Source organism: Eleginops maclovinus, chromosome 20 (genome assembly GCF_036324505.1).
Source record: "Eleginops maclovinus isolate JMC-PN-2008 ecotype Puerto Natales chromosome 20, JC_Emac_rtc_rv5, whole genome shotgun sequence".
Classification (NCBI taxonomy): Eukaryota; Metazoa; Chordata; class Actinopteri; order Perciformes; family Eleginopidae; genus Eleginops; species Eleginops maclovinus.
The window spans coordinates 19146584-19162484 of record NC_086368.1 but is presented as its reverse complement, the minus strand read 5'-3'; the positions used below and the strand labels follow the sequence as shown (position 1 = coordinate 19162484).

Genomic DNA, 15901 nt, shown 5'->3' with positions numbered 1-15901 from the left:
GTTTCTTAACAAGCAGGGAGGGTATAGAGCTCCTGCGGTCACGTGACTTTTGGTTGGGAGCCACCATTTTGGCAGTCAACATGACCACCGGTGCCAGTGTTTTCTTACCGAGCGAGTATACTTCTCATTTTAATTCAAGTGAAATTCGGCTTTATAGTACAAAATTAGAGAGATTAAATATAAGCGACCCATATAATTCACCCGGTGTGCTTTTCAAGAGCATAACCTCCTGCTCTGAAGACGATGTACCCGACTTGCGCTACGCAGACATCCACAGCTATCTTGTAAGCTTTCCATCAGTGTACTCAGGAGACTCCCTCAGAGCGTACAAAAGCTTGGAGGCTTACAAATGGTGTCAGTCCGGCTTCGTAAACAACATTCAACTGTGGAGTCTTACATCCAAAAACTTCGGCATCATCACTGCAAGGGTAAGTATTAAATTATTCCAGTTTGATAGGCAGTGTCACGTTAGCATTGTTTGTTTATTAGCTTGGCTAGCTACGGAAGTGTCACGTTAGCATGTTTTTTAGCTTGGATAGCTACTGCAGTGCATCTGTAACTTGCTAGTTTGTATTTTTGATCGTACTCAACCAAAGTGGCTGGCGTTTTTTACCTTTATTTATCTGTTTTGGAATTTCATATAGGTTAATCACTCCCAAAGGCTTAATGAAAGTCAACTAAAGCCATGGGTGGTGGTGAGGAACGACGGTGTTGTGCTGGGAGCCCACTGCAACTGCACAGCGGGACTCGGGGAGAGCTGCTCTCATGTGTCAGCTGTTCTCTTCAGTCTGTGGGGAAAAAACAACGCAAGGCACGAGGAGATCAGCTGCACATCCAAAAAATGCAAGTGGGCCTCTCCCAGTGAGGATGCTGCGAAGAATGTGGAGTACCTGCAGGGCAAGGACATCATATTCAACCATACTCAACAAAATAAAAAGGGGAATTCCACCAAGGGTACCTCTGCGCCCCCATCTTTCCCACCCCTGACTGCTGCTGAGCAAACACAGTTCTACCAAAATCTCTCACAGTGCCGGACTCAAGATGGGAAGTCCTGCAGACCTGCAGTCCTGTCAGTTGTTCGCGGGTACGCCACATCCTATGTACCCAAGGCTGTCAAGCTAGAGATGTTCTTAAAGATTCTCTTTCAGGCCACACCACTAGGCTTGGCACCAGTCTACAATACATCAAATTAACACAGTTTTTGAAGTGCCTGGAGACAGTAGTTGGGTCGATGCCAAAATAAAAACCCAAAAAGTCAAATGTTAAGTTCATTCGAAGCTTCATCAAAGTCAACATGTATTGTTGAAAACATGTTATTGATGATTTAACTTTGAGAAATGGAGCCAGATATTGAAAAATGGTCATGAGACATGCATAGGTTGCCAGCCCAGTGAGGACATTCACCTTTTTATCATTGTTATTTAAACTAATCTCTGTCAGGGTCTTCCTATTAATCTTTTCCCTTAACAACACATTTTCAGCCCTTAGAGCTTGGCATTCTTGCTCAAGACTCTGGATGCGGGTACAGCAGGTTTCAGAGGTGCATGGTGGTGTTACTGGTTCAGGCTGGACAGGATCATCGGCTGAGTCTTCCAACGGATCTGTGATGGGGGGCTCCTTCAAAGGCTCTGTGATATGGTCTTCTGGGGCTGCATCAGTTGATGTCCTGATGAAAACACAGAAGCAGCAAAATAAGCTTTCATGCATACAATACTGATGGCAGTTTGACATGTTTACATGTTTACAGTTTGACATGTTTAATGGAAATCATATGATATTAGCCTTCATTAAATGACTGGTGTGACGTTATTGTTTATAACCATATCACGGCAGTTAACTATTTGAAATAAAATAATCTGAATAACACACCGATCACAAGTAGACCCAACATGTAATCAGACAGGAGTTTGATCTACCCACCTTTGACGGATGGCTTCTGCAGATATCTTTGCCTGCTCTACTTTGTGCAGTTTAGCCTTCTGCCTTCTGTTAAAAACCTCCAGTCTCGTTTTATGTCTCCTCTTCTCTGGAGATGGAAGGTAATCGAAAATTGAGGGGATAAAATCCGGACTCAACGGATTATCACTCTTTCTCCCTACAAAATAAGAAGGAATATTTCAACACGGGTTTGTTTACCACTAGCTTGCTACAAGCTAACTTGCTAACTGGCTAGGCTGCGCCAGAGCCACACTTGTTGAGTTAAAAAGGGACATCACAGTGTCCGTTAGCTATAATAACTGGGTGCTACTTCTTAAATTAAACTAATTAAATTTAATTAAACTGACCAGAAACTTTTTGTAGCATTGTACTGTATTCCTTCACCCACCTGATATGAAGTGATCACTGCATAAGCGAAAGCCAACGGCCGGGGGGTCCCATCTTTCAGTCTTTTTCTGAAGGCTCCTGGCTCTTTTAATCGCTCCAATCCACTTCTCCCTCCTCTCCGCGTCTTTAGGAATGCGATAATACGATACACCTTTCTTTTTCCCACGCCTATTTGTGCAACCTGGTGCACAGCAGTTATCCACCATCCTTGACAGTCTGCCAGTGCCTGTCAATTTACTGCCGCGATGACTGCCAAAATGGCTGCCCCTGTCGTATCTCGTCACGTGACCAGCATATATGACATCATCTGCAGGAGCTCTATAAAGACAAAATACTGTTGAGTTGCATTATGGGTAATGTAGGATTAAGTGTTTATTGGAGCTTGACTCATTCTAGACACAAAAGATATTAAACGCTCTGCTGTTTCAGTTTTCACCATTATGCTCTGGATCTTCCTTTCACAACTGAATTTGATAAACTAGCATGTTAAAGTGGTATGAAAAAAGCAGTGAAAAAAATCCTCCAATGGGAACTACTGAAAGTAGGTCACTAAAAAATGGATAATTCTCAATAAAAAGTACATTTCAAGTAAATCATTAAGTACTCTATACAGTGTTTCTGATGTGATACTTGAATGTGTGTAAGTGTACCGCAGTTAAAAAGCATTTGTTGGTACAATATGGAATACCTTTAATTAGGTCAAACAAGAACCTTTGCTAAGTTATGTAAGGCAATCACTTCGGATGCTTTTTAAGTAAGCTTAACTATTAGAATTTAAGTTTCAAGAAACAAGTTTGCAGTTGAAATCACTTCAATGTGATTTATATAAATATGCCAATATTCAACAATCAACATTAATTCTTATAATACATATTCAAACAGTATTAGCTTAAATGATGTCACTGAGGTTTTTCTGACACCAAGTCTATACCCTTGTACTATCTCAGCAAAAGTATTTGTAAGGCTTTTTCTGTTTGTTTAATTTTTTGCTTTATTTCATGTACACTGTCATGTGTAATTGTGTCACATGAATACGAGCTCGTGATTTTATGCCATGAGGTCATCAGAGCTTTTATTTGACAATAGCAAAGTATGCTGTATTGCTAAATGGGGAACTTCCCTTTTTAGTTGCCGCCCTCCAGAGAGTTCACAGTGTTAGGTCAATGACGGCTCTATTTGTTCTGAGATCTCAAGGACACATCAGCAGGCGGAATATGTGTTGAACCTGTTCTTCCAGGTGAAAATCATTCAGTGAAACTGGAAAAGAATCCATGACATTGTGATTACAGAACAATTCTGAAGAGATAACTGATTGTTGTACTTTTCGCAACAAGTCATTTTCAACTTAGTCATCATGTTACAATAATATTTCATTCATATATTTAAAAGGGAAAACATAAAAAGCCATGAAATCCGGCAAGGATCAACCTTTATTCTTTATTGTTATGTAACGGATGTCACAAGTCAGCCCATAGCTGATTTCAAATAGTTACATTTTGGGTTCTATATCTTGATCCAAGCAGAAAAACGTAAAAGTCCTTGTATGTCAACACCACATTTTCAAGAAGTTGCTAACTTACGTCAAACATTCAGAATTACAGTTACATTACATTGCATAATGTGCTACTCAATAGAGAGATGGATTGAACTACTGATTGTGGCCAGCAGGTGTCACTGTTTAAGTATAGTAATATTGGCTGGAAGTTTCCAGTCGTTGTAAAAGCTGCCACCTTAGACACCTCAGAGAGTCTCTCTCATTGACTTTACATCTTATCTCTTTTTGCAATATAGATATGTATTATTTGTATTTAAATCATCTAAAATATCTGGATTTATGTTGTTTTGTTCTTTAATTGCCTAGTCTTTAATTTTCCTTGTATATGGGGGTCAAGTGGACTGCTACTTGGAGAGGTCCCAGTTCACCTCCTAGGCCCTGCTGTGGTGCCCTTGAGCAAGGCACAGGACACCTCCAATCCCCCCCTCCCCATTGCTCCCCGGGCGCTGCACAATAGCTGCCCACTGCTCATAGTACTAGGATGGGTTAAATGCAGAGGACCAATTTCACTGTGTGTGCTCTGCTGTGTGCATGTATGTGACAAATAAAGAGGGTTTCATCCTCCGATTCTATCTATCTATCTATCTATCTATCTAAAAACAAACACTGATGTCAATCTGGGCACTATTATTATGATTACTATAACTGGTATATAGGGATAATAGAAAAGGTTATAAGGTGGCAAATTGAATGATATTATTAATCTTTTTTATTCTTACTATTGTGTTTTTGTTGTTGACAAACATTCATGATTTCATTCAATGACAGAATCAACAAACTGCATTGTATTCACATTCATGCACACAAACATAAAAACACAGCTTTGATATGCAATGAACAACACCTGAGTTTACTTTGCACACCTCAGCAGTTTTCAGCTGGCACCAATTTCTTTTTCTTTCTTCTCAATTTATTTCATGGTATTCCAGTTAATTTGAGCTTTCAATATGTGCCAGTAAAGGTGTTTCACTATGTCAGAAACCACAGCGTTTACACTTGAAACTTTGAAAGGACTTTTATTGTAAAAGAAAAAAGCGGTGAAAAGAAATACAGGGAAGATGAGAAAGAAATTCACAGATCCTGTTGTTCAAACTCTTTGTACAATGTACGAGATAGACAGAGGAAACACACTCTGGCTCTGGGTCTATGGGACAATCAGTCAGCAGAGATCTGTGGGAACGTCTCCATCAAACTGCTCATACGGGACAAGGACGTGGGTGGCTAATGCACCAAAGCAGGCCTATACTAGCCAAACCTTGTTTGTCTTGGTGCTCAACCCAACAAGCTGAATCCAAGCAGAGATCAAGCAAAATGCATGTTAGCAGAAAAGACCAATTGGTGCTTTGATTAAACATTATAACCCCCAGAAAAGGTTCTTAAATCACCTATACGTTTGAGGATAGGAAGGAAAGCTAACCAATTTGGCTTATTTCCTATTATCAAGACCGAACACTGATTTTAAATAATAATTGTTGTCACAACAGATTGATTTTGAACAGTTTGCTCTCCTATCTGGCCTGAAAACAATGATGTTCCACTTTATAATAATTACGGTGTCAAGACAGTAGTACAAGAGTCTTGCAAAGATAAACAAGCACTTACATGATAAACAATTTTAGATACCAGAGCTCCAACCCCCCCGGGAGTAAACTGTATAAACAATCAGAAGTTATTGCTCAGGATTGCTTGCTGTTTTTTGTAACAGGAAAACTCTCAAGGGCTTCAAGTTTTTTAGTTCAGTGCATAATAAATTCTGCGTGGGGAGGACTGTTACACATGTGAGAGAGATTGTGTGTCTCTTTGTGAACAAGCTAAGTTTGCCAGCTGTCATAGTTCAGTTCACAGTGTTATGATAGATCAAAGGGAGCTGAAATCAAGCTGACTGCTGCACAATGAAAGTAGCATGATCTAACTACACTGACATCTTGCTGCTTTAAAAAGGTGATCACACAAGACTGTAAAATTGGTCTAAATCGCTAGATAAAGCAGAAGGTCATAGGCTGGCGAAGTGACACTGAAATAAAGCATGAACAATGCAACAGATACACTTTTTTTGTTGCTTCATTTGCAGAGCACATTGATAAAGAGAAACACCAGGCTTCTTTGCTGCACGTTGTGTGTGTACCGGATGTTTAAAACCAAAGCAAGCCAGAATCAGTCAAACAAATAGCTAGTAAATGTTTGTGTATGGTTTACGGTTAGAAATAGTGTGAGGTTGAGGTTGGGGTTAGTCTGAGGTCTGTAGATCTACAGACATAGGCCTACAGCACAGACGCTATTTGTTGTGCATAGTTTTAAACATGATAGGAAATATGAGCTTTAATTGTTGACAGTCGAGATTTGCGGAAAAAAAGAGACATTTTTACCATGTAACCTTGAAATTCTGACCTATTTAAGATTGAGTTAACCATTTGAGAACAGGCTGTGCTCTACCAAAGTCAGTGAACACTCATAGTTTCCTTCACTATGGACTGATGGCTGATTCCATTGCAAAATCCGTAAAATAGCCTCCCCACTATTATAGCCTTTTAGCAGGTGAAATGAATCCTGCCTAATTAGTCAAAAGCATTTGTATATAGGAAATAGGAACAGCATTATTATTAGTCCCTCTATTTAGAGTAACACAGGCTTATCAGTCAGTCAGCCAACAACAACTTTAAATATCTATTGCTTGACTGGCAACAGCTTAGGGCAAATAGCCCATTACACAACTGGCTTTTTTTTGGGAATGTACTGTTGTTAAAAAAAAAAACTAGAAGACCCAGAGCTTTGCACTTGCCCACTCGATCCAGTGTAGCATGATTCTGACACAATATTTTTGAGATAAAAAAATGTTTATTCAGTTTTCTAGTTATTTTGAGACACAAAGTCATGTATTTGTGATAAATCATTGTTTTATGCTAAGCCAACCATGAGGCAATCATTAGCCTACTTAGCAATACTTTCATGATTGTGAGATACAAGCCTATCATGATTGTTTCCCATTATTGTCCCTTACATGAGTCGCTTGTTCTTAAGTTTTCGTATTGTTTTATTATATTTATTACATAATATCAGCTTAACATTTATTTAGCTAATTCTCAAAAGAAAGATTGGAGCGATTCCCAACATGTTGATTTACTCCTTTATTAAATTGGCAATACATAAATCAGTGTCCAATATTAAACAAGCAATCAAACAAAAAAGTCGTAAATCCTTTACTTCTGATTTGAGTTTACACCAAAGAGTTGACCAAACAGCTAATGGGTAATTTGATGCCTCTGCTGTGTCCTCAGGATCCCGGGCGAGTGGTGTTCAACAGGAGGGAGGAGAGAGAGAGGCAGACACCAGCAGCAGCAGAAACCTCGACAGTAGACCTGAACACCCAGACACCACGTTCCCGTGCAAGCCAAGAGACGACGCCTCGGATTGCAAGGCTGACGCGCAAATCCACACAGCAGAAGAGGGCGATTCACCTCCGAAAAGAAAGTGCTCTTCTGATTCAAATCAGAGAACAGGTCAGTCACCTTCCGCTTGGTTCATAGTTTGCAGCGCTGCGAGTGTCGTGACTTCTGCTCGGATGTTACCGCAATGCAAAAAGTTATTTCAACTGTTAAAAGAGTCTGCGTTGAATTTATTGCAAAATCGGCAACTGATATTAATAATCAAGCTTTTTTTGCTGGGAACAAAGCATTATTTGAATTCAAATATACAGAGAAAGTTAAAACGGGAAACTTTTTTTGAATTATCCATCCTCAAATTCTCCTCTTTCACTAAGTCTGCCGGATGTCTGATGTTCATGTGGATACGTTTTGGCTGTTTGACAGACCATTAGTGGCATAGGAATGGGGGGTGGTGATGGTGATGGTGGGCGGTCACAGGACTGACAGTCTGGCACCCGGTCAGGTGCTGATCCAGTGAGTCTGAGTGCCACAGTGAGTTTGACATGCAAACACCAGGCAGAGATTTAAACGATCAAAGCGGTCACAACTTCTCAGGTGAGTAGCTACAAGAGACTTTGTATGTGTCACATACACTTCTTTAAAAAGTCAACATTTCAATTCTAATGGTTGACTCCCAACTTGTTATTTATTCTTCTCTTAAGCCTTTATTCTCTGTATCATGTGAGGGATGTTTGGATGTTGCACAACACCCACAGCAGATCTATGTTGTTTTAACTGACTGGAAATTCTTGGTCGTGACTCAGCAAAATTGTGGACACATGCACAGGCCAACACTGATTTCTCTCTGAGGTTTGCTGTGTGGCTTGGAGGTAACTTGTGTTAACTCATTTGAATTATAATATGATCATAGCACCTGGAATCAGAACTGGTCAGCTTATTGAACAACACTCAGACTGTCATTGCACACAGTGAGTGTTGTTGCTCACCACATCTGTCAAAGTCTCTCGTTATTACTTTATTTCAAACGTCATGTCAATAATCTCATTGTGAGCAATCAGAGAGAATTTTCAGAGAATCAATTTGCTATTCAAAACTAATGTTTTACATATTAAAAGGAATTTAAGCTTCTTTTTTTGGCTATTCGGACTAGTTAAATCAGTTGTCCCTTATTTTGCTTACCTTCCAGACAGCCATTAGTGTTAAACTATTTCCCTATGCTATAGATTAAAATCATAATTTGCTTGAGTTATATACGGAAATATATATCTATATATCCTGCACTATTACGTTTGCTTTAATTTTGGACACTTTTATGTTTATGTTAGTTTGATGATGTAGTGGATACGCCTTTTAAAACCAACCAGATTGTGGAAAAAAATTAGAAAAACAGAGAAAGTCATACTTCCTTTTTTAAAGATAAACCCATAATGATTAAGTCACCAGCATTTTAGCCATCAAACTGGTGCAATACACTTTAAGGGGTGTATCAGAATGATAAAATGGATTTTATAGGAAATAGGAAAACATTTAAATGTCATCTCTCATTCAAATTGGCAATGGTAAAGGAGAAGACGTGATACATTTTAGTTTGAGAAATCGCTGTTTTGGAGAAGTTAAAATAGGTCATTGTTATAAATATCAATGCTCATCCAGATTAAGGTCATGATATACCTTTCACATTGATAAATATTTTTCTTAACTTAAAAATAGTATGTGCATAGTTGTTTGATCTTCGCTATGCATTTGTATTTTAAGTGTTATTTTTTACAAATGTTGACCTGATAAGTTACTCTGAGTCTGACTGCCTGTGTGTGTTGATACTGCACCATTCAGGGAGTTTAAGCTTAACACGTAATATCATTCCTAAATAAATGTGTGTGAGTGAATGACTGAGACAGATTTGGACTTTGCTCTGTTGTCATAAATGTAAGGAGTGCCCTGAGATACCATGCTATGTTTATGTTGTCCCTCGCACGGCATGAAAGTCATATTTGACTCTCTGCAGACTAAGATACTTACACAAAAGCTTTGTTTGAGTTGGTGTAAAGACCAAATTCAAAGACGCCTCCACACCAAGATTAGTGGTTTGTGAAAATCTGTGTAGATTTAGAAATACTGGAAGCAAAAAGGGTCAATCTTTCGATTAGAGGTGCTTTAATGCCTCTGTTAGAGCTGATCATTATCACTGAATAAAAAGGAAGAAAAATATGGAACTACACATCTTCATCTGCATAAATAAAAAGATAAAAGAGAGTATCACGCTCCGGTTCAGCCCACATAAACGTAACCACTTTTGCCTACATACCGCCGACATTCTGGTATGTTTACAATAATTTGACCTTTCCTATTTTTACTGTGATTTTTACCAGAAGTAGACCTCTGATTGTGAGATGATATGAAGAGCAAGTTGAGTGATTTTATGGTAATTTGTTGTTTTGGCCAATCATTTCACTGGTAAATGTCTACTCACAGCGATATCTTTGCTGGATTTAATTTAACATTAAACAAAATTAGCCAATTTCAGATGAAAAATGTCTGCACTATTAGTAACCCGTTATATCTCCACCCAACTATGTCAAACCACAATGTCTTGTCATCTTCTCAGTACATCTTACAAACCATCTCTCAGTATCTATGTACAGTTTATAATATAATCAACCAACCAATAATTTAATATTTTAAATAAGAAATGTACCTCAGGGGGCTTTACAATCTGTACAGGAAACAACGTTAGATCCTTGCAGAACACAAGGAAAATTGAAATAACTTAGAGTAACAGAGGTGGAATCCCTCTCCCATGATGGACAGACGCGTAATGCATGTCGTACGTTAAGAAAAAAACATGATAATAATATCACAACATAGACAATCCATACAGCAACAATTATAATATGAACACAGAAAAATAACAATAACTGCAAATAAAAGCAATATCAACAGAAGATTATGTTAGAAGTGCATTCTTTCATTTTTACTAAATATCTGCAGTATTATTGTTAGATGTGACATCCTAACCCTAACTCTTTGAAAAAACTACTTCATTTTTTCCTTCTTTTTTTTATATACTGTTACACCAATTGACATTTTCGCTCTCTCTCTTAACAAAATGTTTTGGAAAGAACTTGCATCAGTTTCTTAACACCTGCCGTGAATAGTGACTCATGTCAGGGCAACGTCAAAGCATGTTTTCAGTTCTCAACTCTTTAGGCTTTGTTGTTTAGATGCAGTCTGTGTCTGGATGAGATATGTGTTATAAGGAAATGCGTTATGTTTGTGCCATATCCACACAGCATACATTTACAAAAACCTACATTTCTCCAACACTGTCTCCTGTCCACACTTATAGTAAGTGCTATTATTTACGTCCTTTTTCAAAGCAATGCCGTTTGCCTGACATACACTGTTTGGATGTTGTGTGGCAGTATCGCGATGAAGCTTATTTTGCCCTCTTTATATTAAAGTTATAGCAAAAAATGTGAGAAATGACGATGTCAGACTGTAAAAAGTCAGTGTTTTCATTTCTAAACAATTACCCTAGTAAATACAATTATATCATCAGTGAAATAAATGATGTCCAAAAAAAATAAAGCGTACTTAAAGACTAAGATCATTGTAGCTCCTGTCGTGTTTAAGCTTTGTACCTTCTCAAACTAATATTTTCCTTTTTAATTTGAATCTTAATTAATTGAGCTCTTTAATAAAATGGACACACAATGAGGTTGAGGCTTTTTGGTCATTCACATGCGCACATACCAACGCAGACACACGCCAATCCTGATTTAAAATAACCAATATACCCTCATACAATCATAAGATGAGTTTTCTTTTCCGATGCACTTTAACATAGATATTAGTCAACAGACAGTAGGGATATCTAGCAACCTTTGTCCTAATTTCTCTTTTAGAAAGATGTGGGAGCAAACAGCAGCTCCTTAGGTCAAAACTTCAGCCAAGAGGGAATTTCAGACTGACTCAGACTACGTGGGTTTACTGGATGTGGCACTGGTTGAGACATCACTAGTTCACATATTGCCAAGAGTGATGTATGATGCTTTTTATTTGCCCCCTCAATTTAAATTGGCTAATAAACATGAAATGTCAAAGGATAGAAGAAATGAAACGGGAACAAGCACTGTTAATAAATATAGCTTTCCCTTTTGCAAAACCTTTTTCGCTCTTCTTTTCATTGCATTTGTCCTTGTAAGTATGTATTCTTAAATGAATTCATCGACTGAAAATGAATTCAGTTTACTTAACAGCAGACAAAGACACTTTTATTTCATTTCTTACTCTCATGCTTTGATGTATTTGTTTTTTGAAGAGGACACAAAAAAAACCTCCACCCTCTTAACTCATCAAAAGCAAATTTACTACTCTAACTACTCCTGCTGACACTTAAACGTCTTTTACACATGCACAGCAACCCTGAAATTATTTAAACATTTCTCAAATAAACTCTATGTGCAGAGTTAAACAAATTAGAATCTGTCTGACCTGCCATCAAACGGACTTTACCCTGTCCTATTTCTATAACTGAGTCCATTAAAAGTCTGATTCATATATCTATATCTATATAGCTATATATATAGCTATATAGATATAGCTATATGAATAGAGACACTCACTGTTTGGAGAATACGCATGCATGAGGATGTTTTATGAGGCCGATGCTAAACCGAAAGGAGACAAACAGCCAAAAGTGTAAAACACAGGAAAACACCAGCAAACTTTTTCTTTTTTTTACTTTAGAGACAATCTATGTAATTGACCCCTTGAATTTATGTCAGCAAGGGCCAATACCGAAGTTGTTAGACAAATTCAAGGAACGATAAGAGGCTTGGTTGTTGAACCAGCCATGTAACCGCAAAGTTAATGAATCATGCCCAGCCTCCTTACTCCCCATGATTTTTCCTGGTAGTTGAGAATGCTTCTGAAATCTTCAGGTGTATTCTATGTGAAAGGTTAATGGACTCCACTTATATATTCATTTATAAGGCACTTATAGGCCAGTCTTTAAGACGCCTCTAAGCACTTTACATTAAGCAGTCATCATTCACACCCTGTTTATGCAGAGGCAGAGTGTCATACAAGGTGCCACTGCTAAAGGAAGCTAACATGTGAATGTTTGCCATGCCATCGGGAGAAATTTGGGGTTAAGTATCTATATATCGTTTTGCTTTACTAAGCTAATTGACCTTAATTAATACCTTCCTTTTTAACAGGCAATCCTGTATTAAATTATTTTGCATAGACCTTTCCTTTCACACGTGATTGCACAGTGTTCTGTGGATGAGAGTTACGTCATGTGTTGTTTTGTTATTGTCCAGTTGAACAGCAAATGGGCAGCTCACTCCAGTCCTTTCCTCTTCACTTCGAGGAACAAGTAATGACCCTACCCACGTTGCACCTCTCCCTCTTCCTACCGTGTTGCCCTCCTATTACTCCAAGTGTCTGTCAAAACACACGTCTAGCTATAAATCTTCAACACTGCAATTTCTCTCAGGACTCCCACGGCTGGGATCACACTTACATGAAATTATCATTGACAGTTGTGACATCATCATACATGACAATTGTTTAGAGTGAATCCTTTGTTTATCTCCTATCCATCTTTCTGCCATCCTCTGGTTCTTCGTACCCTTTGTGTATGTTTACAATGCAACACCTCTCAGGCTCAGAGGTATGTGTGTGTGTGTGTGTGTGTGTGTGTGTGTGTGTGTGTGTGTGTGTGTGTGTGTGTCAGTGTGCAAGACAAATATATAATAAATGTAAGGAGTGCCCCAAACTATGCAATGTTTATGCTCTGCACGTGTTCTCATACACATTTGTCATTGAGTGTGACAGCATGGCACATACATGTCTGTCATTGTGGCATGTGTGTCTGGTGTGTGTGTGTGTGTGTGTGTGGGTGTATGTAGGTGTGTGTATGAGTCCTTGACAGCATCCACCACTCCTTCCCCTTATCCAGTGAGGAAGCTGTTTGGGGCTCAAGAGACTCATTAACTCATAACTATTTAAAGGAATTGGGGGAGAGTTCATGTCCTCAGATTATTGTTAAAACCGCAGATTCCACACACACACACACACACACACACACACACACACACACACACACACACACACACACACACACACACACACACACAAATACATAAATAATTATAACAACAGTGGGTGCACTCTCTTTCTCATTTTAGGACTAATCCACACATACGTTTTTAAGACATTCGTTGTCCTACTTCATCTACACAAACACTGTAATATTATTTAAAAATCTCACAAAGGAAATTTCTGGTGAATATTTTGGCGTGACTAGCCAAAAAAACGTTGTCAAGTGTTTCTTGCATGTCTACATTTCAACACTGGAGTTTCTAAAATCCTCACCAAATTTAGCAAAATCCTTTTAGTGACCATTTGGCCAAGACCTATAAAAAGCTACATTCCGAAGTGTCAGGGTTGACAGTCAGAAGGTAAAATCATGCTATACTGTAAGTTTATTTCTCTCTTGATTTAAAGTGGATCTATAGTTTGACCAGGTTAAAGTTAAGTGCTGCAGCTCAGTTAAAGGAATGATTCAACATTTCTTTGGATATGTTTAGGCCTTTTTACTTTCTTGCAAAGAATTAGATGAGAAGTACATATTACTTTTTCTCACCAAAAAAACATGATGTGGCTACGCGATGACAGCTGGATGGTTAGCAACATGCTGACACATTCTTAAGCTTGCAGTAAAGACCACTTAGCGGAGCTCATCAGAGGTGAAGTCTGAGTAAAGAGTGGTATGTTCCATGTTTACAACTAAGATTTAAAACACTTTTTTGATCACTTTGAAAGCAGTTGTCACTGGGTGCTGTTTTGAATTTTAGAGATGGTTACATTGTTAAGGGAATGTCTTTGGTGCATACACAGAAATGTAAAACTGGATGCACAGAAACACATGTCTCCTTGTAGAGGGAAACAGTTGTACGATAAGATCTGATCATTCATATTTCACAGTTTGTTCCCTCACCTACGTTTTCACACATAAACATCGTGCTTTCGTTTGATGTTTGAATATGTTGAAGTACTGCTTCATGGTGGTTCATCTCTCATAGTGTTGGCAGCACTGTTGTGAGCCTTTTGTAACATTAATAACCCCAAAGCAAGTTATTTTGTTTGTAAAGTAACGTCATTTAAAATAAAATAAAACACAGTTACTGCATCTTAACATCTCAAAATCTTTTTTGTGTCTTACATTTTTTTTTTAACTGCTGACTTTCCCTCTTGGAAAACATGCGGTTCAACAGTTTTTCTGATTATCTCTGCATTGCTGGAAGGATATTTGTTTCTGGGCACACTTGTGAAGTGAGAGCTTCTGTCAAGCTAATGCTAGACCACTTGACCCTACCTGTCCAACTTAACCCTTTTGAGCCAAAGAACAAATTTGTGGGTGAATGATGGCTACATACAGGCTCTTTCTGTCTCTAAATTGTTCTTGAGTCAGTCCGTGTCTTCTTTCTCAATTCCAAGTGTTTGAGTTTTTACTTAAAGGTTAACCGTTTGTTACATACAGTAGTTTTGTGCGCATCCCTCTATTGTCACGTAACTTATGAACATATGGAAATGTGGACAGACATTTCCCACTTTCAAACCTATTAGGAAGAAACCACTTCTCTTTAGTCTGGGCTGAAAACGTGTTTGAAAATGTGTGGATATTTTATTGAGTAGAATTAAAACACATTTCCAGTGAGGGACCCATTACTGTACCCAACGCTGTGTTAACTTAGCTTTTTTAAATTTATGATCAACAATAACTCTCATATTCTGATTCTAAATATCTAAATAAATATATATATTTTTTATAAAATCAGAAATACTTGTATTGTGTAAGTATTGGTGAGGAGGCAGAGTGTGTCACCCCTGTCACATCCACACCAAGTGACCAAGCAGAGAGAAGTGCAACCAGAGAGGCATGACGAGGTCGCCTGTCGGAGTGAAGCAACAGGAAATCTTCTCCATCTGATGTCTACCACCTCATACACACACACACACACACACACACACACACACACACACACACACACACACACACACACACACACACACACACACACACACACACACACACACACACAACACACACACACACCGAAGAGCACAGAAATGCAAGAAAAACATCTTAGGCATTAAGCACACATACACAGACAAATATAATCTGTCAGATTATGCTGAGACAAGTGCAAATGAAAAAAAATTGTAATAAAAGCGAGAGAGACACACACACACACACACGCACATAGAGACCACATGATAGTTAGCTTTTTGAACTTCTGCTGAGCCCAGACTCTACAGAGAGAGAAAATGTGTCTGTAGTTCCCTTTCTACTGGTCATCACTTCCTGAGGAAAAGGCATGACCACACACACACACACACACACACACACACACACACACACACACACACACACACACACACACACACACACACACACACACACACACACACACACACACACATCTCTCTTCTCCTGTCACTGTCACTTGGTTGCTGGTCAGTGTCTGAATTTAAGCAGGTCAGTGTCTGAATTCAAGCAGGAGTAACAGGGTGAGTTGACAGTCTTTTATCCTGTGTGTGTGTGTGTGTGTGTGTGTGTGTGTGT

The 15901-nt window shown here is 38.6% G+C and overlaps 2 protein-coding genes across 2 annotated transcripts in view; both read left to right on the top strand.

Moving 5' to 3' along the window:
• Nucleotides 1-47: 47 nt before the first annotated feature.
• LOC134882223 (uncharacterized) lies at nucleotides 48-7746 on the top strand. The gene is made up of 4 exons (XM_063909832.1): nucleotides 48-428; nucleotides 645-1172; nucleotides 7156-7377; nucleotides 7687-7746. The coding sequence occupies exons 1-4, from the start codon at nucleotides 81-83 to the stop codon at nucleotides 7744-7746; spliced, it is 1158 nt and encodes a 385-aa protein (XP_063765902.1). The 5' UTR covers nucleotides 48-80.
• pparg (peroxisome proliferator-activated receptor gamma) overlaps nucleotides 7200-15901 on the top strand; it is a 26953-nt gene continuing 18251 nt past the window's right edge. The window contains exons 1-2 of the mRNA XM_063910340.1: nucleotides 7200-7377; nucleotides 7766-7857. Of these exons, the coding sequence (XP_063766410.1) occupies nucleotides 7806-7857 (52 nt within the window). The 5' untranslated portion in view covers nucleotides 7200-7377; nucleotides 7766-7805. The remainder of the gene's footprint in view (nucleotides 7378-7765; nucleotides 7858-15901) is intronic.

What these genes read in the sequence shown, in the direction of transcription:
- LOC134882223 (XM_063909832.1), top strand. Translation starts at nt 81, where the DNA reads ATGACCACCGGTGCCAGTGTTTTCTTACCGAGCGAGTATACTTCTCAT. An exon ending in TCGGCATCATCACTGCAAGG is followed by an intron (nt 429 to 644) that starts GTAAGTATTAAA and finishes AATTTCATATAG; the next exon opens with GTTAATCACTCCCAAAGGCT. An exon ending in TGATTCAAATCAGAGAACAG is followed by an intron (nt 7,378 to 7,686) that starts GTCAGTCACCTT and finishes GCTGTTTGACAG; the next exon opens with ACCATTAGTGGCATAGGAAT.